Source organism: Meleagris gallopavo, chromosome 16, assembly GCF_000146605.3.
Source record: "Meleagris gallopavo isolate NT-WF06-2002-E0010 breed Aviagen turkey brand Nicholas breeding stock chromosome 16, Turkey_5.1, whole genome shotgun sequence".
NCBI lineage: Eukaryota > Metazoa > Chordata > Aves > Galliformes > Phasianidae > Meleagris > Meleagris gallopavo.
The window spans coordinates 8,951,177-8,974,650 of record NC_015026.2 but is presented as its reverse complement, the minus strand read 5'-3'; the positions used below and the strand labels follow the sequence as shown (position 1 = coordinate 8,974,650).

General features: G+C 45.2%; 2 protein-coding genes across 12 annotated transcripts; one reads left to right on the top strand and one right to left on the bottom strand.

Moving 5' to 3' along the window:
* Positions 1-2,123: 2,123 nt before the first annotated feature.
* DHRS7B (dehydrogenase/reductase 7B) lies at positions 2,124-13,533 on the top strand. 9 transcript variants are annotated; one of them, XM_010719595.3, is made up of 8 exons: positions 2,164-2,213; positions 3,878-4,195; positions 7,092-7,267; positions 8,292-8,407; positions 9,060-9,270; positions 9,902-9,994; positions 11,396-11,548; positions 12,057-13,533. In XM_010719595.3, exons 3-8 carry the CDS (start codon positions 7,117-7,119, stop codon positions 12,260-12,262), a joined length of 930 nt encoding a protein of 309 aa, XP_010717897.1. In that variant the 5' UTR covers positions 2,164-2,213; positions 3,878-4,195; positions 7,092-7,116; the 3' UTR covers positions 12,263-13,533. The 9 variants fall into 9 exon arrangements, with proteins under 9 accessions (XP_003210653.2, XP_010717897.1, XP_019476368.1 ...); XM_031555861.1 differs by lacking the exon at positions 2,164-2,213 and adding an exon at positions 2,221-2,537; XM_031555862.1 differs by lacking the exon at positions 2,164-2,213 and adding an exon at positions 2,221-2,541 and having other exon boundaries at positions 7,096-7,267.
* A 2,586-nt stretch (positions 13,534-16,119) lies between these two features.
* Positions 16,120-23,468, bottom strand: TMEM11 (transmembrane protein 11). 3 transcript variants are annotated; one of them, XM_010719593.3, is made up of 3 exons: positions 23,128-23,461; positions 21,767-22,083; positions 16,120-17,027 (listed from the first exon to the last, which is right to left on the bottom strand). In XM_010719593.3, coding segments are annotated over exons 2-3 (519 nt in total). In that variant the 5' UTR covers positions 21,769-22,083; positions 23,128-23,461; the 3' UTR covers positions 16,120-16,510. The 3 variants fall into 3 exon arrangements, 2 of the variants coding, with proteins under 2 accessions (XP_010717895.1, XP_003210660.2); XM_003210612.4 differs by lacking the exons at positions 21,767-22,083; positions 23,128-23,461 and adding an exon at positions 20,354-20,583; XR_004161500.1 differs by lacking the exon at positions 21,767-22,083 and having other exon boundaries at positions 16,919-17,027; positions 23,128-23,468.
* Positions 23,469-23,474: the final 6 nt, after the last annotated feature.

Below are 23,474 nucleotides of genomic sequence, written 5' to 3'. Positions count from 1 at the left end.
AGAGCCTGGAAGAACTAGAGCACAAAATTGTTGCCCTAGAGAGTAGGGTTAAAAGGCTGAAGATTTGCACTCAGCGATGCCTGCAGCAAAGCAGATGTGACCAAACAAGTGCAAACAGCTCCTAGAGTTTAGAGATATTTTCCCTCAAAAAAAAGAGCTCCCACACTTCAGGAGGGCAACAATAGAACAGCAGGATGTTTGCTAAGGAAGCGTTAAAATGCTAAAAGGATTCCAGCCCTCTGCAGTTCTAGGCTGACACAGCGAGAAGAGAAGAAAAGAAGAGACAATGAGTGCTAATAAAAACAACAGGCGTCGTTTTAAAAGACTACACCAACATTTAGCATTCAGGCGGCACGGTCTCCAGAACAAAAGCCCCAGGTTCAGGACAGTCTCCTCTCTAATGTTCCTGAGAACAAAGGCATGTTGACACAAGTTACTCATCTCACCAATATGCAATTTGTGAATCAGCAGGTTTAAATCAAAGGTGAGCTCGTTGCTAATTACATAGATCAGGTTCATCTACTAAAACAGATCCCAATCAAAGCAACAAAATCAAGACTTATTCGAATTAATTTTCTTCTCTAATTGCAAATCTAGTCTGACTAACCCCCTGCTGCATGACTCCCAACTCAACCACTACAGAGCAGTTGCTTTCAATCAACTTTGCTAGCACCTGCCAGTCTGGTGACACTGACTATTACCTGCTAAAATAAATGAGCTGGCAGACACCGGCTAAGTTAGCACAGGAGCCTGGATGTACCTGTCAGGCAATTACTGTCCCGTAAGAAAGACAGTGCATCACTTTACAGTTCATCCACTTTGGTGAGAAGGATGGTTTGAAATGTTTTGTTTTTTTTCCCCCAGCTCTGATTTTCCGGAGACTGAACAGACCACAGCCTCCAGTCAGGCTGCTGTGACATAAAGCAACTGCTTCTTGGTTTTGTTTTTCAGTTTAATTGGTATAAATAAAATTATTGACTCCTTTCTTTCATTCCGCAGTGGCCCTGGAGATAGAAAACTGTGTTACCACTACCAGACCCCTTGGAATTTGACTTTTTAGGAGGATCCCAAATTCTTCTGTTCTTTTTCCAGAACTATTGATCCGTTACTAATGACAAACACACTGATGTGAACTCAGGCTCCAGCCTATTTCCCTTAATGCAGAGGAACGCAACACTGTTATCTGCTGTAAACCATCCTTCATATAGCTGTCATGAAACCCTACTGTTTATCTCAGGGGAAGACACCGAGGATTACCTGCCTTTGTCTCTGGATGGTGCCTCTGTCAATTTAACTTCGGCGCATGCATCAGCACAGTGAATGGGAAAGAAGCACTGGGATGAAGGCAGGCGCCCTTCCCGTAGTGCAGGAGGTCCTCACAGTTCTCAGTCCCACAGGCCTTTGGTTCCCAAAGGCACGAGCAGAGTTGTGCTGTCCCCTGGCAGCACTCCATGGCCTGCTGTCAGTGCCATCACTGAACGAGGACACGTAAAGCTGTCATTCAGGTCCCACTTTGTCACCAGAACTGCCGGGCAGCCTGCGAGCACCCCCACAAAGAGCCCATGCAGGAGCTGCAGTTATCTCTGCTGCCATGGGATGCTGCGGGAATTCAGCACCCACCATTCCTCACTCACATATTGCACCGTTTCTCCATTTTCGGCATCACACGGAGGGGTTAAAGACCAGAATTTAGATCCGTGTTATCAGCCAAGCACGGAGCAGCAGTGTGAGCTCACGAGGGACCATCTGCCCCGTTCAGGACGTTCCCCTGACTCCCAGCTCAGGGTTCAGAACAGCCCCGTCTCTCTGCCTTGAGCCCAGGAGCAAACAGGCTCAACGGAGCCGTCTGCGGAGCCAGGTGGCGCTCACCTGCCCACTTTCACCCGTTTCCCCATCTCTGGCCTTCCCCGGCCCAGGTGCGAGCAGTTCCGGCACATCCCAGTGACGGGGACAAGGACGGAGCCCCGCGAGCAGCCCAGCGGGGCCGGAGGCGGAACGCCGCGCTGGGAGCGGCGCTGCTCGACCGGACCGCACGCACGGGGGGACCCATTGGGCGAGCACCGCCCCTCCCCCGTTACAACTTCCGGGTCGCCTCTCAGAGGAGCTATCTGCCATTGGGCAGCCTGCCGGAAATCCCGCCCCTCCTGCGCGCCGTACCACGCGCGCAGCACAGCGGCACTTCCGGCTGTGGCCATGGTGACGGGGGCTGCCAGGTACGCACTGTGCCTCACGCTTCCCCCGGGGCTCCTCCTGTCGTTCAGCGGCCGGCCGACTCAGCTCCGCAGGGCGAGCCGCGGGGCCACTCGGAGAGGTGGAAGCGGGCCGGGAAGGGCTGCGTAGAAGCGGGGCTGTGTGGAAGCGGCCGGGCCGCGTACGGGGGGAGAACAGCGGCGTCTGCCGGGATATGGGGGGGGAAAACGAAGCCTCGAACCGAATCAAAGAGGCGGGAAGATTTGTGCCAGGGTGATTCGTCAAATACAGCGCGGCTCCTAGAAGTGTTTTACTCCTCTTTCTGTAACACCGAGCAAGGTCGCTCTGTAGGTAACGATTTTACATCATCATATTCATAACCATTCAGTTACTATTGAAACACAGCACGTCTTCTACCTTGTTTCAGGTAATAGCCGTCAAATAGCGGCACGTCGAGGCTGTGCTGTTAGAAGTTAACCCCGACTATTGGAAGACGAGATTACCCACCTGGGCACACCTCAGGCCATTGATTGCCCTTGGTGCCATCAGCTCAGGGCAGAGCTCACAGCTGCAGAGCCCTGCCGGCTCCGTGGCACTTCTCACAGCCATCGCTGCTTCTGAGAACTCCACCTGGGTTCAGGCGTTCTTTCTCCTAAACCTCTTCTCTGTCTCCCACACGAAGGAGTTCAGGCAGAGCAGTTCTATCCAGCATCTGGATTCCTTCTTAATATTTGTGTATTTTTGATATGATTTTCTGTTCATAAGAGTAAAAACAAGTACTGCAAGCATAGATTGGCATTCCATTAATTCAACCATTTGAATGGAGTAATTGTTTTTCCTCATTAGACTTGAGCTGAGGTTTCTGAAACTTGTTTTACCATTATGGGGATCTTTCATATCAGAAAAATTGTCAGCACACTTCCTGTTTGCTTATCTTTAATCACTGGTTTTTTTCCTTTTTTTTTTTTCCCCTCCCTGTCCTAAACATCTATAAGTTTGATTTTAGTTTCTTTCTAAATTAGTTGGGTCACTGAAGATATCTGAGCAATGCAAGTAATGTTCGCTTCTCTTGACTTGAAAAAGATTTAGCAGGTTTGGTCAGTGGGACAAAACACCCATTTTTTCTCATAAATACCAGGTTCTGATGAACCATGGGTTACAAAACTCTTCTGTAAGTTCAATTCAGCTCAAAGTTCTCAAGAATTCTCAGAGAAGAAAAAAAAAAAATCTTTTAATTAGCATAGCAGCCATTTTAGAACACGCACTATTGCAGTGCTATAATGGGATGCTAATAGCAAGGTGGCAAAGTCTTTATCTACAGCAAATGAGAGCGGGCTGAAATAAAGCAACCACAGGTACAGAAATGAAGAAAAAGAGCTGCTTACCTTTACAAGGTCTCAAGTAGGCAGGGATCTCCAATAAATGATGCTCTCATCTCCACTGCCAACCCTTAATGAGGTCTGGGAAGGGGTGGATCCTGGCTCTATCCTTCTGGTCACTCAGATGCGTTGCACACACCTGAGCTCCCCTGGGTTGGCCCTGCCTTCCCACCAGGTGCTCAATCACTGCTTCAATCCATGACTTAGCACTGCCACAACTATAAAATCAGAGTGTTCATTGAAACTGGTTCAAGTAAGAGTTACAACTATATTTACAAGTTGCTTTTTTTTTTCTTTTTCTTTTGTAGAGTGCATAAAGAGTATTTAGGGGATGCTCTGAAGTCCATACTAGAGATTATTTAATACTAGAAATAATCCGATGATCATCAAAAGTTTTACCTTTTTAACACAGCTCTGTCTTTTCATGTGTGGGTTAAGTTACCCCCACGTTTCAAAGGTCACAGAGCATATTCCTGAGGCTTGTTTTTAGAGGCTGTGCCTGCATTGGGCAGAGCACACTTGCTTGGACTGCTGCCATTTTGTAATTGAAGTCAGATCTGTCCTGTGAAAAGACCAGAAGGAGACACCACCTCATAGAGGCACTGGGAAGTGAGGCCCCTTCAAAGGTACGATATTGTGCTTTCTTCAGACTAAAGTGGGTCAGTAATAGCTTAAAGCTGCTGTGATTCTGGATGAGTTCTTCCTTAAGAAAAATGATTTTTTTTTTTCCCTTCCTTTCCTGAGCTCCTTTTAAATGACACCTTTTGATTTCTGAAAATAGCCTCCCAGTTGCTGCCATTTGTCACAATGTGATTCTAGGTGGCCAAAACTAAAGGAGAATAGATCTTGTTTAAGGAAACTATCAGGGTTTTGATATATATATATTTTTTATTAGCACTTGATCTCACCTTTGCTGCCTTTAGTGCACTTGTGACATTACTGACCTCCTTTTTTCCTCTGAAATCCTCCTAGCTTTTACATTCAGTTTTTGTTTTAAGGGGAATGTTTTTCTTAACAGATGTATGTGATTTATTTTACATGAAGCCTTTCCAACAGTTTCCAGTCATCTGTATTTGGTTTTCCATTATCAGTGATATTTTTTTCTGCTCTCTAATAATCTGCACATTCCAATCCTGTGTCTTGGGATAAAGAACTGAGAATTTCAGGAGTTCATTTGAACCAATAATGAGTAGCAGCTTCTCTCCTGCAGATAACTTGATATCATTCTTAATGGTAGCGTTTATAAATAACAGATCCTTGCTTTTTTTCAATGCAAATAGCCAAACTTTTGAACTAGTAGATGAGAGCAAAGAAAAACCTGTTGTTTTTGGTATGAAGTGTTGAAGGAATTCTTTATTCTTTACAAAACAGTTCAGCTATGGGTTCTCTTCTTTTCTCCTTTTAGCTTGACTGAGCTTTATTTGTTCTGGGGCTCTTTTATGGAGCTGTTTGAGTACCTTCCATGACAAATACCTACAGCTGTATGACCTAATTAAGAAGGATCTGTACCTTTGATTAGCTGTTCCTTCTCACTCCTGCTCTTCATCCAGTCTTCCTCATCCTCTGCTTCCCCTCCCTTTACACAGAGGGAGTTATCAGTTGTTTCAAACCACAGAACTGGGTTGTAGCTCCTGATCTGCTGCAGCCTTCAGGCAGAGACTGGCAAATTTGCCCCATTCCTGTGTGTGATGTGAACAAAAAGAACAGAAAGAAAAGCAATAAAAGACTTACAAAGATTTTCAAACAGAGAAGATTAAACGCAGACCTTTTCTGTTCAGAAAGTAGATGAAGAATAAACAATATGATTAAAGAATAAGTTAGGCAGAACTGATTCACCCTGATGAGTGATGGGTGCTACATCACCAAAATGCAGTTAGCTTTTAGCTGGTGGACACGAGGGTTCTTTTCCACCAGCCCCTGTGACAGAGTTGGGTGTAAATTCAGTCTGCATTTTGCAGAGAATAGGAAGGAACCACACTGAAATCAAACATGGGAGCCTCTCTCACCTCCTGCTGTGGTTTAGCGAGGACAAGAGTCAGAAAAGCTCCTGGTTAGCTTCCATCTGCTCTACGCTGCTGTCTGCATTTTGCCAAAATCTGAAGCAAAGTTGGTCAGGGCCAGATTTCTAAATGTGTCAGTTTCAACTTGGGCTTCATAAAGGAACTGCCACCCTTCCTGTCAGCTCCCACTGTGGAAATAATTAAAGGTCTTAAAAGGGAGCTGAATATTTTTGACTCCAGAATGGCCCTGTAGTGCAGACTGGTCAATGTCAGCACCTGCTGTCCTGCCCACCTCTTCTGTTCTGTATCTCAAGAGACCCTTCAGAGCAAAAAAGGACAGTTTGAAGAGGCAGCTGCTTTAAGCAGCACCCCCTGCTTGCCCAACCTAAAGAAGGGGAGTGACCTTATGTCTTAACAGCTCTTTCCCAAGAATTATTTTAGGGGGGACGTGCACTCTTCTCATTTTAAATGTCTTCTCTTGTAAATCAATACAAAACAGCCACAATGCGTGCACATTCAACACAAAGAGGTGAAGAAATAAGATGCTGAACAGCTGGGTGATGTGTTTGTGCACTGCCTTTCAGTGGAATTAATTTCATCCCCCTTCTGGGTTTCTGATTTCCACTTTGGACATACCCCCTGTGCCCCAAGGGAGCCCGTGGCCTGGATATCTGCACCGTGTTACACAATGAAGTGCTTTGAGGAGATACCTGAGTTAGCTCAGGAATGGGAAGTTCCATAGTAGCAAGAGAAAAGCTGTGTACTGGTTTGATGGTTTTTGTTTTAGACCCCATCATGTCTATGTAGAGCTAGCTTAGCTATCTTTGTCTTATTTTGCAGTGTTCTAGCCATTCCTCTGGAAATGCTTGATAGTTCATTACTGGTTCAGCAAGGTAGCTTTCTTTATAACAATCAGAAGCATGCAGAGATATATCCCAGCCCTGAAGAGCTTTAAATCTGAATACACAGTTGTACAAGGAGGGAATTCAGAGCAAAACAGAAAAGCCTGTGGAAACAGCATCTGTGGATCCAGGTTTGTTGCATGACGAGGTCCAACTTACAGGATCCAACTCCAAACGTCCTGCTGAAAGACCATAAGCCAGCTGAAAGATCCTTGTAATGGAAGTGAACACGTGTTCATATTTGCATTTTAATGCTGTAATTGGGTACTGATGCGATCTTTTGAAAGTCTAGACTCTAGGTCATGTGTCCAACCTGCTTGTTTTATGCTTTAATAAAAGGAATATTTTAAAAAGGTTTCATTATTTTTGTTACTTACATACATTAGCTACGTTACCTATTTTGTGTGTGGCCCAAGACAATTCCTCTTCCCTCAGTGCAGCCCAGGCAAACCATTGGACAGCCATGCTTTGGTGCAAGGTTGAGGAAATCGGTTGAAGATGACTCTGTATGAGATTTGTTTTACTGGTGGTCTAAGGCAGGGGTAGGAAAAAGCATTTCCCTAGTTTTCGAGCCTCTGCTAATTCTCTTATTGGTAAAACAGTCTGTTTCCTTCACCTAGGAAGGCCGTTCAGAAAGGAAGATTCATGGATCTCACATCCACTGTCATCGTCCCGCTGCTTTTTGGCAGCCTGGGGATCTTCTCCCTTTTCCGGCTGCTGCAGTGGATGCGGATGCGCGCTTACCTGCGAGGAGCAGTGGTGGTGGTCACAGGGGCCACCTCTGGCCTGGGAAAAGGTAGGTATGGACAGCAGGGTGCCAAAGGCGGGACAGGCAGCGGGCTGTGGGAGGGGTCCTGCTGGAATAAAGCAGTAATGAGCATAAAGTTCCTTTAGTTTTGGTCTTTGACAGAGAGAGCTGGTACAGCTATGGCAGTTACAACTGCCCACTGCAAATTCTGGTGCAAAAATACTCCCAGCATTTGTAGAGAAAAATTCTGACCACCCTGTATAAAGCAGAACCCATCAAAGTAAGAAATGAGTTGTGCTTCTTTGTGCCATCCAGGGGCTTTTCTATAAATCTTGAAAAAGCCAAGAAGTCAAACTGTCTCTCTAAATCTTCCCAGGAATTAGCATTCTGCATCTGTTGTTGCATTTTGGGATTCCCTGTCATCTTTTTCCCTCATTCCCAAGTTAATGTACCTTTTCTCTTCTGGTATAAATCCATCTACTTAATTTAAAAACTTTTGGCAATATTAATACAACCTTTTTCCAAATAACTCCCCTCCTTTCTTTTTTCCTCCAAATCAAACACTTTTTTTGTGTGTGAGTGGATACATTTCTAACTCTGCTTTAAATAGAATAATTGCTTTAAAAAGCTTCTTGAAGGGAAGAAAGCACTCTCTGCTATCAAGGCCTTTCATTAGAATGAGTACACTTAGAGAACAAGCAGAGCTTAAATTGATGCTGCATTTGCTTGTGAGTTTGTCCTTAAGGACAAAGGTGTAAATGAATGGCGAGGAGATAAAACTGATTTCTCTGCCTGTCAACCAAAAGGCTGAGAGCAGAAAGATAACTTTTATCTCTCATCAAAAAGAGCTGGTATCTCAAGGCAGTATCTCAAGGGAGACCTTTCAGCTGTGATATGCTGTGCAGCTGAAGTGTTGCTGGGTGTTCCTTTCCACTCTTTTCCTTCTCAGGAATACTAAACCACTGCCTTAGATCCTTGCTAGCTAAAGGGTTTTAGCCTACGAAATGTCATGTGGATCTGCTGTTTGTCTCTGGCATTCAGATGCCCACTTTTTTTCTTGCTTCTTCCAAAGAATGTGCAAAGGCCTTCCATGCAGCTGGCTCCAGGCTGGTGCTCTGTGGCAGAGACGGTGAGAAACTCAAAGACCTGGCACAGGAACTTTCTGCCATGACTGATCACCGAAAGAACGTAAGTGCATGAGGAGGAAAGGCTCACTGTCCCATGCAGCTGGGATTGGTATTTGTGCTAGCACAGAAGTTAGAATTGCTTGTGTGTTGTTCTGTTGAGCAATAGGTTGTGGTTTGGGATAGATATTGCTGTAGGAGTGCTTTGAGCTGACATGTCCAAGTTTGCAGAAAACCTACAAATATAAGCCAGCTGAAAGACCCTGGCCTTGTAATGGAAGAGAACACATGAAGTGAGCAGAGTCCTCCAGACCCACTGCATCTGTACACTGTGATGTCACTTCTCAAGGTTTGCTATGTCTTTGCTTTTGTTTCTGAAGTCTAGCTCTGCTGGCTGTGGATAAGAAAGATATCGCTGGCTTCCGAAGTAAGATAGGAATTGCATTTTTTACTACAGTAGATACAGTTTCTTAGGTAACACAACAACAAACTGTGCGCCTGAGGAAGATCTCACTTGCCCTTTTCCTCTATCTGGTGTGAGGAACAGGCCACATGAGCAGAAAAAGACCAGAGTACAAGCTGCTTCTGTCATGTGTTCCTGCGCAGTTACCACCACACTGATTGAAGGAGGTTTGGACGGCCTTCTCTCTGAGTCATGAACATGAGCACATTTAGCACACCCTGAACGGTCTTTCTGGCTAACTTTTGTTTTTCAGATACACAAACCTCACACTGTGGTGTTTGACCTCTCAGACACTAAAACCATTCTAAATGCTGCCGAAGAGATTCTGAAGCACCTGGGTCATGTGGACATACTGATCAACAATGCAGGCATCAGTTACCGAGGCACAATTGTAGACACAAGTCTGGATGTGGACAAGAAAGTGATGGAAACAAATTATTTTGGTCCCATAGCGCTCACCAAAGGTACCTGTCATCACATTATAGGCTTATACCTTACGAAAGCCAACACAATTAAGAACAGCTTAACTGCTATTGGTAATTGTATTTGGTAGAACACAGTATGAGGGGAGGAGAGTTTTGTTTTAAGGGCATGTATGACATTGATATGTGGGTATGACTGTATGGGAAGTACAGGATTAGAGATGATACCTTGCTTAAAACACCTCCTGACTTGAGTCTGGAAGGAACTCTGGCTAGTCTGTCTGCTCTGATGAAATCCTGGGGGAATGGAGTTTAGGTTCAAGGTGAGGCTGTAAGCTTTCCTAGAAGGCTTCTCTGGTTGTATAGAAGGTTCAACCTGGAGGGTGTCAGCTGTAAGAACTGTAAGGATGCACTGGTGGCAGAAGAGAGCAAGTTCTCTTTACCATGGCAACTATAAGGCCTTTGTGCAACCTCATTGGCAACGAGTCACCTAATAATGTGAACGTCCCAATTTCAGTTACAAGTATCCCAAGCACCATGCCTTGCCCAAACCCTACCCTGAACGAGGATGTTGTCATGCACTCACTTAGGCTTCTCTGAAGCACTACTCTGAAAGCATACATTCTCAACAGCAGTAATGATCAGACTGTTATTCTTGTTTCTCTCTTGCCAGCACTTCTCCCTTCCATGATCAAGAGAAGACAAGGCCATATTGTGGCCATCAGCAGTATTCAAGGCAAAATAAGCATTCCTTTCAGATCAGCATGTAAGTACCCCACAGGAGATGGAAAAGACATGTTTGGGGCACCAGGCTGAATGAAAGACTGCACATTTAGTTCTCCATGCAGCTGGCTGTGTGCAGGGAAGGCAGGGCCGTGAATCTGTGCGGTGACCACACTAAGAAACCTGTGGCAGCTGTTGAGGAAGGCACACACAGATACAAAACCCTGTCTGAAAATGTTTGGAGATGGGAGAGGAGAGTAAGGAATGTGATTTATTTTTTTTTTTTTTTGCTTAGAATTTTAGTCTTGCAAACTGTTTTATATTCCTACCTTAATATTTGGGAGTCCTGTATATTTTCTATCCCTCAGGAGTAATTAGTTTGCTAATTTTGTTACATTTTTTCCTTGTTATTTGTCTGATTTCTTTCCTACAAAAAAAGTAAGAACTTTTTGGCTTAAGTTATGAAGTGCCATGGTACAATTGATAGCAAAATGAAAACCTAAACAGTTATCTTGGACCCAGAAAAATCTGCACACTAGATCAGATATACCAATAAACAACATTGGTGAGATTACTGGAAAAAGTCTTGGAAAAGATAAGAGGATCTAAGAGAACAGTATTTGGCATAAAAGCATCTGCAAATCATTGAAAATAAACAGGAAGAAGAAAACATACAGTGGATGTGGTATACATGTGGTAGAGCATGGTATTGAGTGAAGGAGAGCTTAAATGTCTGGGTCATCATGGCTTGCAGATGGTGTGGGTATGATTGCAGCAAGATGTGTTCCGAAGAGTTTCCAGAACTCAGCACACTGACCAGAGCCGTGTGGGTCAAGCTGCATGAAGCTCAGCTTTGCTTATAGGTCCTCAGAGCATGTACTAAGCTCTGTGCTGTTGCTGTCACCCCTGAACCATGCTGAGGCGATGGCTGTCACAGCAGTGTCAACCAAGTGCACGTGGAAAGCAAGCAAGCAAAAGGAGTCATTCATCTACTGAACAGGAAAATCCTACCCTAGGGCACGCTATGTGCTTGTGTGATCAGGTGTGCAGCCAAGTTCTGAAGTCCTTAATGCTTAGTGCACACAGGGCATCGTGTTCCCTCAGCCTCAGTCGGTCTTATCCAGTGCCTCCCAGGACAGCCTTCATGTTTCTTTTATCATGAGTGGGAGGCCACTTGGGTTCACTCCATAGTGGCTTTGGCGTGGCTGTGAGATACTAAGTTCAGATTCTAGCCAGTTTCCAACTTGAGTATTTACATTTTGCCTACCTGAATTGCCTCTTAATTTCACTACCTCTTGCAGCCATTCACTAAAAACAATTAAAAGCTAGCAAACAGCTGCTGAGTTCTTGCTGAGAAGTGGCTGCATTCTGGTGAAAAGCCCACTTGGGGATAAATTGTTCTCCAGCTCTGCTCTTAGTGCATAGCCTTTGTCCTGTTTTTCAGATGCTGCCTCTAAGCATGCTACCCAGGCCTTTTTTGACTGCCTGCGAGCAGAGGTTGAGCAGTATGACATTGATGTGACAGTTATAAGCCCTGGATACATTCAAACAAACCTTTCTCTCAATGCTGTAACAGCAGATGGATCTCGCTATGGAGGTGAGATATGGTTTTGTGTCCTATACCTAACACATTTCTACCTCACTGAGTTACTCCAAAAGATGCTTGCAACATATGGCCTCTGGAGGAGACATAAGTTAGCCCTGAAGTATCAAAAGAAACCTTTGGATCTAGCCTTCCTAATCAGCAACCACCTCGGGGTCTCTGAGTTTTAAGGTATTTTATAGGGCAGATCAATCTAAGCATTGTCTTTGAAGGACTCTGCCTGAAGCTAGAAATTTCAGTGCATCTGGAATCAACAGTCAGAAAGAGAAGGGACGTATTGGAGCATTCGGCTCCAAGCTTTAATTGTGAGATGGGGCACAAGGCTTGTGTACTGCAGCCTGGGTGTTGGGAGGAGGATTTACACTGGCCTGTGATAATAAAAAAAAAAAAAAAAAAAAAATAGTAGAACAGCAACCACGTACAGTTAGAGCGTTCCTTGGAAGGGTATTTAAGTGTGGGCTTACCTTCCAGTGTTGATGCTTACTTGGCTTTGCTTTGGCAGTTATGGACAAGAACACTGCTGAAGGCCAGACAGCTGCAGAAGTCGCTCAGGTGGTTCTCTATGCAGTGGGGCAGAAGAAGAAGGAAGTCCTCGTAGCTGGCCTAAAGCCCTCCCTGGCTGTATACCTACGAAACCTCTTTCCCAGGCTTTTCTTCAACTTAATGGCAACTAGAGCAAAAAAGGAGAGAAAAACAAAGGACTCTTAGAGCTCAGCTCATTTGAGCAGTAACTGTAGGGAGAGAGTAACGTCCTGCAGTTTGGCTGGGACATCAGTGGAAGTGCTCCTGTGGGAAAAACCTTTCTCTAAATGCTGCAACTTACCATTGCATGGAGAGTGAGAAGCAGTGTCCCCCACGACAGGGCAGGCCCACGTGCCAGATTAAAGCACCTAAACCTCCCTGAAGAAGGGTGCTTGGAACAAAGTGTGGGAGCTGAGGCTGCAGGGGAGGGTAACTGTAGGTATGTACACATTTCACAGCAGGAGAAGCCCATGTGCTGAAAGACACTTTACCTCATCTCAGGCACGCTCAGCTTTACTGGCCTGCTACAACTAAAACCCACTTGGTTTGCCTTCATGCCCCCCATGGCCTCTGTGAAATACAGTCCCCAGCTGAGAGCTCGCATGATCAGTGTCTCCTTCCCACTCCTTCCAATCTCATCCAAAACGCATTGCTTGAAGTGGAAAACTTCTGAGCCTCTGCTTGTTCATGTGCCAAACCATCTGATATGTTAAGCTAAAGCTAAGTCCAGTGCCATTTTTAAAAAGTAACTCATGTAGAATGCAGGTTTTATTTGGAAATGTTATCTGTCTGATTCATACCTTACTGAGGTGTGGGGCTGTGACACTCTGTGCCACCTGACAACACAGTGTTAACACAACACAGGTTAATGCAGGAGTAGCACCAGATGGATAAAAAAACAGCAGGGCAGCTATTAGCTGATAAGACACCTGGTCCACCTGCTGGCCTAGAGCACAGAGTAGGTGTGATTCTTTAGATGCCAGGCACACCATATTCCTGGCAAGCAGAGAAGGATCTGTGTGTAGGGTGGATAACGCAGGAGACAGACCCTTAGTTCTCACCTGACTTAAAACAGTCCCAGGTGCCAGTTAGGATCGCACATCCAGGGAGAGGAGGAGAGCTGCTTGTACAGATAGCACAGGTTTCAAGGAGTTCTTCAGCCTGAAGGAATGCCATATTCCATTCTTCACCCCTTTGCATTTCCACACTGCATAAAACTTGTTCCTCCTCCCAGAGAAGATCTATCCTGCCCTGTGTGATCCCAGCAACACTGGGAAAAATAAATGGCTGCACTGAGATGGTTCAGAAGACAGAAATATATAAATTGAAAGAAAGCTTATGAGGTCCAGACCCCTGCTGCCACCTCCATGCACTTAGCAGCACTCTCCCAGTGTACTGCCTCATATGTCCTGCCTGTGAGTGTGTATCTGATGACAAATAAATTACGTTGCCATAAACTGCATCCTGTGTTCTGTTTCAGCTCCTCACTTCAGGGGTAACTTTGGAAGAAGGGAAAGCATCAAAGAACAGCTTCTGTGAGGTGTTACTGTGCCAGTAGTAGATGCAAAACAACATACTCCATCCCAGCCCTCTTTGCTATCACCTGCTAGTTTACAGTAGGCAGTGTAAATCCACAGAGGATCAGTGAACTTAAAAGTCTGATATAGGAGCACAGGATCTGCGGGACCTTCTTCATAAAGTCTATTTTTGCCCAATAGGTTTATAATTGATCTCTGAGAACCTCATCTCAGATGATCACCAGAATGTGTTTAATGACCACAACACTGCTGCTCAGTTTGGATGTCCTCCACCACCCTTTTGGTGGTCAATTTGTTATATGAAGGCTTTGAGTTGAAATTACAAGGAGAAGCTTTCCAGTGTAGGCACTAAAGACTGGAATCTTTCTTCCCCTGTTAAATTACAAAACCAAGGCATTACCTCCTTTCTCTCTCCACACGGAGAGCTTCTCTAATTGTTACTCATGCTTTCCCTTTCATGTTCCGCAGGTTTGGGTCTTTCATTTCACAGTGAAATACAGCTCTCCTGCCAGTCTTGTCCAACTGCTGTCTGCTGGTGTTTCTAATCACGGCAGCTCAGGAAGGAGGAAGGGGCTGCTTTGCATTTCTGTGTTATCTCCCAGAGTGCTGAGGGATATAATGCATCAGGCCTAAGGGAAAAAAAAAATACATGCAGGGGAGTTATTGTAGTTACTGTACACAGAACTACAGCTCCGAGTCAGAATACCAAGGGTGTGCACATTCCCCTTTGAGAGCAAAATCCCTCTCTGCAGCGAGAGGAGTGCAATGCTCTCCATTTCAGAGCATCTCCTTGGTGGTCAGGATGGGCAGCAAAGCATGCAGGGCACTTGAAAACAAGAACCCACATCTCCACCTCAGAACAGGATGAAAGGTATGTTTTTAAAACAGGCCTACCTGTTGCAATAGCTGGTTTTTCACTTTTCCTCCTGCAGTAAGATGTGCTCATTTTTAACTGCAGAGCATTTGATGCAAGCTGTGCTCTTAAAGAGCCTCCCAAAGGTTAGTTCTTCTGTCATAGTGATCATTCCAGGCAAAGGGAAGCTTGACACCACAAAAGGTGCCAGGACCTTTGGGTTTGGGTGAAGAAAAGAAGCTAACAGCCCTAACAGTTCTTCTGCAAGCACAGTAGTATCTTGTGTGGCTAGGACAAGGATACCTGGGGACCTTCTGCAGCAATAAAATACATACTAGCTGCAGCAGATCCACTGCTAGTTTAAAATTATCCAAAAGATAGACAGGATTTTAGGAACAAGCAACATCAGAACCTGAAAAGCAGCCTGCCAGCAGTCTCAGGCTAACTGTAGAAAGATGAAGTAATTGCATTTCTTCCTCTCCTCTCTGCCAAGGCAACTGTATGTTGTTGCTATAAATAGAGACGCTCTGGATCTCAGCTTCTTTTAACCTTGGAGGGGAGGCAACTCATCCACTGTACCAGCAAAAGAGGCCAAGGTTTTTAAACACAGAAAACTTCTGATGCCACAGCAATTCCCTCTAACCTACGTGCCTGCTTGGGTACGGCTGCAGCCTGGAAGTGAAGGGGAATATCACACTGCCTGCTGCTGCGATTTGAAAAGAGAAATGAATTTGGTTTCTGACCTCATGAGTCCCTCTTCCAAGGTCAGCGCTTCTGATGCAGTGATCAGACTGCAAATACTATTTAATTAAGCAGCACACCTGTATGCAGGCAGGTTTTATTACAGGCCTCTGCTGCTGTATTCAGATCATAACCCTTGAAGCTGTGCTAAGCTGGCATTATAAAAGTAGGCCACACCTATTTTCCATCCGGTAGGAGGAGGATAGAAAGCAAGCTCCTGTCTTTAACAAGCAACTGGCAGATCTTGCAAAACAGTAATACTTTCCCTTCTTAGAGCTAAAAGTTAAATTCATGCAGTAGACTGAATTCTAGAATTTCAGATAACACAGTGGCAAGATACAGTCATCTAGATGCCTTGAAGCAGCTCCGTTAGTTCGTGTTCCAAGACAGACCAGTAGAATTGTGTGGTCAGGGCACAGCTGTCCAAGTGGCAATGAAAAAGCACCGGTACAACAGCTGGGCTCCCACCTTGGCAGTCCTGAGCTGCATTTGGTACAGCAAACTTCAATGGAGATGTATCCATATTAGGAAGAACCTGTACAGCAATTTCGTGTAATGTGCTTTTAGCTGGAAACTGTGTTGAGATCACCATTGTGCAAAGGAATAACAGCTGGAGGAGGGCAGGGCAGCAGAGGGTTTGGATATCTCTAGCACCCAGCATCCACAGTTATGTGACTACCAAAAAGATAGCAACACTGGCCTAATTAGTGCACCTTCTTTCAGGAAACACAACTAGTCAAGCAAGAAAAAAAGCACCACCACACTCCAACAATTCCTTCAGACAACTTGGATGCTGCTGCCATGTGCAGCGGGTGAAAGGTGTGTCAGGTCTGAGTGTGGGCATGAGGATATAATCATCACCACAGCAGCACCCAAAAGGGAGCTATCTTAACAGTAATGAGAGTGCAAAATCATTTGAAATTCTCATCCTTTAATGGTCAATGATAACGTCTGGCTGGTTCTGTGTAATACAATTAAACAATATACTTAAATGTTTCAAAAAAGAAAAAAAAAAGCTCTCACCCTCCCCTCCCTCTTTATCTTTCTTTCATTGACACTCCACTGCTGGACTGGACTCCCCATGGCTAACATACAGCTCTCAAGTCACCACACATCCAAATCTTAAGTGTAACGAAGAACTGAAAAACCTTGGTGCACCAGTGATGTGTTATTTTAAAAATAACAGCTCTATTAAACCAACTCCTTGCCAGTCTCCACTGCTTCTCAAAGAGGAAAAACAAAATGTTATTGTGGGAGTCTTAATACACTTGTCTCTGTAGGCTTCTCTCTTCCCTGCCGAAGTCATACAGCGTAGAGTTCATAGATCTTCTTTACACAGTACACCAGGGCAGCGAGTGCTATCGTGTTATGCAGTCTCTTTCTGTGCAGGTCGTCCTTCCTCACCAGCACCACCGGAGTGGAGGAGGTGAGCGTATGCAAGGGCAGGCGGGAAAGTTTATAGGCATCATACTCTACTTGGTACTTGCAACAAGGATCGAACTGCCAGGAGATACCATAAAGGGTGCAGCAAGCCATGCTCAGCACACCAGCAGGCAGCGAGATGTAGTGAGAATAATCTACTGGAAGTGCCAAAGGGGTGAAGAGGCAGGTGGTGCCTGCTAACACGGCCGTCTTGTGCAGGCAGTTCCCAACGGTGATCCAGCGGGCCGTCTCGTCCCCGATGCGGGTGGGCTCTATCACTATGTATTTGTACTGTGCTTCCAGGGCCTGCTCCAGCTCGTACTCAAACTGGTCCTGAGCATTCTCTCCGTTGTAGATCTCATGCACGATGTAACAGTCTGTGGAGGACAAGGTGACCCTGTCAACAGGAAAAACAGAATTAAAGCTGCAGCTTAAAGGCAGATTTTTCACCCACATGGCTGCAAGACCTCGAGAGAAAAGCACCTGAAGTCAGGGCAGCCCCTCAGGGTCATTCGGGCACTGCAGCTTTTTCAAATCAAGATTAGTTTTACATCAGCTAATTATGCTTTTTACATAGGAAGTCATCCCAAACTGAGGCAATTAACTTTTCCTAACATCTTCCTAACTTGGAGAAACTGAGGACATTTTGAGAAAGCAGGAATTTGACAGCAGTCCTGAATCAGCTCCTCACGCAGCTTCTCTAGCGTGCTGGACATGCTACACCTTAGCGACCATGCAGCATTAATGAATGAAATCACAACGAACAACTCATTCACCAGGAAGGCAAATTGTACTGTGAGATTTTGAGAAGAAGCATTTTCATCTGGAAGTGACTTTCTTTCCAGGATAATCACCTCCTCGCCACAAAGACAGCTTGCTCTTCACTCCTTCACAGTAAGTTCAGCCTACAGAGACGATGAGGGCTGAGAAACGCTGCTGGAAGTAAAGGTGCAAGAGGCAGCACAGCACAGCAGTCCATTTGTTACAGAATGTTCCCTCTGATCAAACAGGGAGCAGCAAGCAAACGTTGTTTCTTTAATTTCCAAACCAACGTAGGATTTAACAGCAAAGAAAACGATGCTTGCTTTACCCTGGAACAGGCTCCCTGCCAACAGCTGATCCACAAAACCTCCACATCCACCATTTGAGTGCCAGCTCTTAGCTATCAGAAAACTGCATGAATTTCCACTCCCACCCTCTTCATACACATCACCTTAGCTATGTTAATGTAACAGACAGCTGAGAAATGAGATTACAACTGTTTACCTGCACTGAGAAAGGGTAAAAACCCACCCCACTGGAACATGGGAAAATCCTCCCCTCTGAGAAGTAGCAACTATCTGACACACGTGTGTTAACCAGAACAAAATTGAGCACGTGGCCTCTCAAGGAGAAAGAGAACCAGCAGATTCCTTCAGCAGGAGGAAAGCGAACTGCACACAGGCTTGACCTCATCACAGCAGACAAAACAACCTTATCTCAACCGCATTCAGATCCTCCTCGCGCTGGGAGGCAAGAGAGAATTAATGAAACAGAGAATTAAGCTGGCACTTTGGGCTCCGTTGGCACAATGGTACTTGTGTGCATGCACTGGAAAATAATGGAGAGAAAACACACATTTGCAAGCTGCTGTGGTACCAGACATTGCCCTTAATGTGCAGCTCTGCTCACGCTGCAGAGGGTATCGTGCAGTGACCGTCTGTAATCAAGTATATTGTTAAATTACAAGCCATTGCCAGAAGTGGCTGCTATTGTGAACAGTAGCAAACACGTCAAACAGCAGGAGATCAGATGAACCAGCTTCTCTCAGAGCAGAATAATAAGCAGTTTTCAGAGTCTGGCTGGTATTAACAAAAACCACGAGGAAAACTCCACTTACAAGCTAGTTATTGAGTTCTCTGCAGTGCATTTCCCCCTAGGCCTGTTCACAGATAGAAAGGGAAATAAAAATCCACCTGAATGCTGAATATGGCAGGGACTGCTGTAAGGCCATCATCTTGTCAGATCTCGCTTGGATTTTTAAGATAACCTTTCCAAGAGAAGCTACATTCTGTAGGCAATAACTCTTTCAGCACAGGATGCACTGAACTCTTGTGAATTGGCAAGAACTTAAAGAAAGTAACTGAAGGGCAGAGCCTGTTGAAAATTTTAATGGAATACTACATCTCTAGCATGGCTAAGTACCAGCTAACATGAAGAACATTCTCTATGTAAGGCAGAATTAGTTAAGCAGGTGTTGCACTAACATGTTAGGAACACAGCTGAAAATGGTCTCTGCCAACGACTTTTTTCTTGACCAGAACTATTCCAAGTGCAGCTTCAGCCAAATGAAAAATCCCAGTTTCATTTCAGAAGACACACTGAGGGTTAAGGCAGCCCTGCGGAATAGCACCACTGTGTGAAACCACTTGGGAAGGAACAAAGGCTGAGCTGAGCTTCCAGCTCTAGCAATGACACCACGGAGGATTTCTAGAGCATCTCAGCACCATCAGAATGGCACTAACCCATCAGTCATACTTCTGCTCACTCAGACCCTGCTTGTTCTTCCTTCCGAACATCCCACCTTACCTTCACCACAGCATACACAAGCAGAGCCATATCACAAGCCACAGCCTCCTGCCAAAGAAAGCAGGCGCTCAGGCATGAGCCAGAGGCAGCACCGACCATCTCTCCTGGAGCTCTGTGGCTTTTCAAAAATAAAGCCAAAAAATAAAAACCATCCTTCTAAGCAAAGAGAAAAAGCAGAGCTTAAAATATTTTCTGTTGAAAAAAATCATAGGAAACTGAATTGCACAAAGATTTCATCACTTCTGGCAGAGTCTGCCCACCTCACTGGGCTTCTTCTCCAGAACAGTCCCAACACTGGACCAAATTTCTACCATGCTGCTGGAGTCACAACAGAACAACAGACAAAGTGGACAATCAAAAAAAGAAAGAGCAAAGAATGAAAAATTAGTCAGCAATGCAAGAACAGGGTCTCCACTTCTGTAACAGCACTAGTGGGATACTGCATATTATTTCTAATGAGAACTGGTTGCCCCGGAGGAAGGAAAGCTGAAATCCCAATGCAGCTGAGATGCTTGGGCTGAATGCGGGCTTGAAAGGTTTTCAGAGCTTGCTGGCATGCAGAGCACAACCAGGGACCCCAAGCCAGATCTCTCCTGACACAGCCTTTCAATTGAACACGGCAGTTGCACACGAACAAACCCAATCAAAGCACTTGAATTTGCTGAAACACTGCAGGCTGCACAGTCTGCCTTTCAGTGCCTGCCACGCTGTCCCCCACCCCACCCCAAAGCAATGACAAAAATGCAGAACTATGCAATCCTCTCCAGACTGGCATCCACCAGCTGGGAGGTACTGCTCACTTTATGTAGCTCCTTTTTACTTAGAAGCTTCATCAACAACCAGTGTGAGAGATCTAGTCTCAAAAAGTCCCAAACATTCAGAAGCCCAGCAGCCTATTTACCAGACAGACCACAACCTAAAAGCAGTCGATGATTTTATTCAATTGAATTCTTTTTAAAAGGTTGCACATGAATTCCATAAGAGCAGTTCTGGATCTTACATCCAAGTAGTTGCAGCTTTATACGTCCTACTCCTGAGAAACTCAACATGCCTGACACCAGCTACAAACTGCACCCACACCTCACTTTTTGCTCTAATGGCTAAAGTTTCTTCTGTTACGGTCTGTTATGTTCCCTTACTGTTGTCTTCTCTTACCAAGGCTGCTTAAAGATCACACTCATGTTCTCCTGCTCTCCTTGGCTTGGGTTTCAGGGCCTCCAACCATTTCAATTCCACACAATGCTCAGGGTCATGGTTAGAAACAATCTCCATCTGCACAAAGGGTGCAGAGGTTTTTGTTTTTAAACGAAGGATGATGCTGACAACAGCATTGCTCACAGCACCAAACATGCATTCAGATGAACTATAAATGAAGACAAACCAGTCTGATTAGTACTTAAATAAATAAATAAGCAGGGAGAGGCTTGCAGCAGCGTGATAACACTTGTCACAAGTAGCACACGCAGAAAACCCGGAGCAGCAGAGCAATGGAGGGGCCTGATGCTGGCTGCGTGCTAACTGCAGGAAAAAGCAGATGACCAGAGCACACCCATCTTGGGGCCATCATTAGATCTCATCCAAGTCTATGTCAAAAATGTTGAGGCAACACAAATTCATACTTTAATACACTGAGCTTCCCTCGGTCACCTAAATCCTTCTCAGAATTTCAGGTAAAAGATGAACTGTCTGGCTTTGAGGTGGAGCATTGCTGCTGAGACTTAAAGTTGTATTTGACAACAGAGTATTTTTCTGCCCAAGACAGTTCCAGAACACGGGACACACAAAGCACTAACAAATCCAAGCTGAAACTCCTCAACAGTCGTTTCCCCACGATCTGCCAGTCTCAGGCCATTAACCATTGCTCATTGTCAGGTTTCAAGGCCAATTGAACAGGCTGATGATGGCTGCACTGAAGTGGAGGAAGAGCAGGAAAAGCACAGCAGTAATGCAAGACCTCCAATCAAAGGCTGTGCCTTAAATACCAATAGGAGAGAACAGGAGAAGTGTGATCTTCGAGCAGCCTTGTCAAGGGAAGACAACATGAAGGGAAACATCACCAAACCATAACAAACCAAACTCTAGCCACCAGAGCAAAAAGAGACGGCATTTTTGAAGCCAACTAATGATTAGCCAGGCTAATAGAAACAGGTCAATCATTGCTGTAAGCAAACAGAGTACCAGAAATCTGAGCAGCGCAGGTAGCGAAAGGAGAGAGCTCCTGAAGGGTGCAGAGAGGCCAGCACAAGTAGCAGTGATGACATTAGAGCCTTTCTTTCTGGAGTTTGTTAGCACATCTCCAAGCAGAACAAATGGCATTTTGTCTTGTGTGCTGGCGGTCATCACACTGCATTTTACACAAAAACCCCAAGTACAATTCGGTGTCTGTTCTGTATAAAAAGTTGTTTTGCTGCACAAATTAACAATCCCCTTTAGATAGTCTCTATTAAAGAGTCTATCCAGAATGAAGAAAAACAAATATTTAGTTGGTTCTCTTCAGGTTTTTCCCCACCACCCCCACAGAGCCAGCTGGAGTTCACAGCCAACATCCTTTGAAATGAAGGTACTTACATTTAGTCCTATTGAGAAAAGCACTTTTTGACCAATTACAGACTTCTTTGTATCAATGAAGTCATTGAGGAAGGGAAACAAATTTCCACAGGCAGTCGCTGGACTTTTAAAAACGAATTTATTTACTTCTAAGTGAAAGCCGGTCAAGCCTCCTTGTAGCAGACAGTATTTTATTCTTCTGACACCACCTCTCAACACACTGATGTCTTTTTAGACTAGCTGGCTGACAACTCCAAAAACACCTTGAAGCAGCTCATTTATGAGGAAAGCTGGATTAGCATACTCAGTTGAAAGGAATGCATCTTGGGACAAGAATCCTGTTAAGAAAACCATATTTGTCTTATAAAAAGCCTGTGTCATCATTTAATGTCATCGGGTCTGTCAGTGCCACCATCTCCACAACCTGCCAGCAGCCAAACAAGACCAGGAGGTGTGATGGAGAATTAATCCCTGATCCAGAGAGGCAGTGGCTCAGTCACACACATCTGCAGCTCTGCAATCACAAGGAAGGCATGCTACCTAGCTGACGTCACCCAGCACCTATTAAAAGTATCTTCTGGCAGGTTTGTATGGGATGACACCTAACAGAACCACTGCCTTCTGATAAGGATTGTGAAATACTGCTCAGTGGTGTAATGTTCACACAGATCACCTGTTGCCCCGTGTGTCACTTCTGTGCTCTCGTGCACTTAACCACATACTTCTCATTGTAAAAGGCAAAATAAGGCATGCTGGAGGTTCGTGAAGTAAGTACCTCATGTTTATGAATAAGTATTTTGATCACAAGATCAAGAGTAATCATAGCTTAAAAATCACCACAAACCCCAGTGACATTATACTATGGGAACACTATATAGTTCACAAAGTCACGGGGTGACAACTCACTTTTAAGCCTGTATCGATTTTCTTCCTGGTAGAATAATTTTCACTGAGGTTAAGTGCTCTTTCCCATATTCTTCCTTCACCTCCCCTTGGCAGAGCAGGCCTATGTGAGATCTCCTCACCTCATGTGTTCAGCACTGGGGCAGGCGCCAGCACGGGTGCAGACAGCTGTACCACCACACCACCGTGCTCGGCAGCATTCTGAGTTGTTTATATAAGCCACGCTGAGGTAGTAATCCCACCAGCTCTTTCAATTCAATCACTTGCAAACTCCCTGAACAGAGGCAGCATTTCTGTGTTTCACATTGGCACTACGATTTTAAGGGCTGCTCGTGGCTCTCCTCAGCTACAGAGGTTCAGCACTATCAAATACAACCCTCTCGGATTGCAGCAAGGGAACAAAACAAAGCAAAACCCACTTCATGATAAAAACCAAAGGGATATCAGTCTCTGGGTAAAGCAAAGGGACAAAAGCAAACCTTGGGGAACGCTGTGATTCTCTGATCCTCACAACGAGCACGCAGTTGCTCTCGAGTCCCAGCCGGTGACATCAGTCACCCCAGGGCAGAACAGGGAGAACGCCAACGTGAGGAAGCACGGGGCTCAGCGAGGCGTTGCAAGCAGGTAATCGACCGCGAGGACCGATTTTAAAGCGGCTCAGCGAGATCTCCCTCGGCTCCTTCCTCTTTACAGCCAGGATTCCTGAAGTCTTACAGCTGTTCACGGCCCCGAAACAAGGACCGACACCGCGAGCAAAGCCCGAGCGCGTTCCCCGCAGCAGGAGGTCACCCTGGCGGCCTCTCCTTGCCTTCACCAACAGCCCAGA

Excerpts from the sequence above, each read along its gene's own strand:
- DHRS7B (XM_003210605.4), top strand. The coding sequence starts at position 2,194 with ATGGTGACGGGGGCTGCCAG. Across the intron at positions 9,271-9,901 it reads TCCCATAGCGCTCACCAAAG|CACTTCTCCCTTCCATGATC; the intron begins GTACCTGTCATC and ends CTCTCTTGCCAG. Across the intron at positions 11,549-12,056 it reads AGATGGATCTCGCTATGGAG|TTATGGACAAGAACACTGCT; the intron begins GTGAGATATGGT and ends TTGCTTTGGCAG.
- TMEM11 (XM_003210612.4), bottom strand. The coding sequence starts at position 20,379 with ATGAGTGTGATCTTTAAGCAGCCTTG. Across the intron at positions 17,028-20,353 it reads GTGATCTTTAAGCAGCCTTG|GGTCACCTTGTCCTCCACAG; the intron begins GTAAGAGAAGAC and ends TCCTGTTGACAG.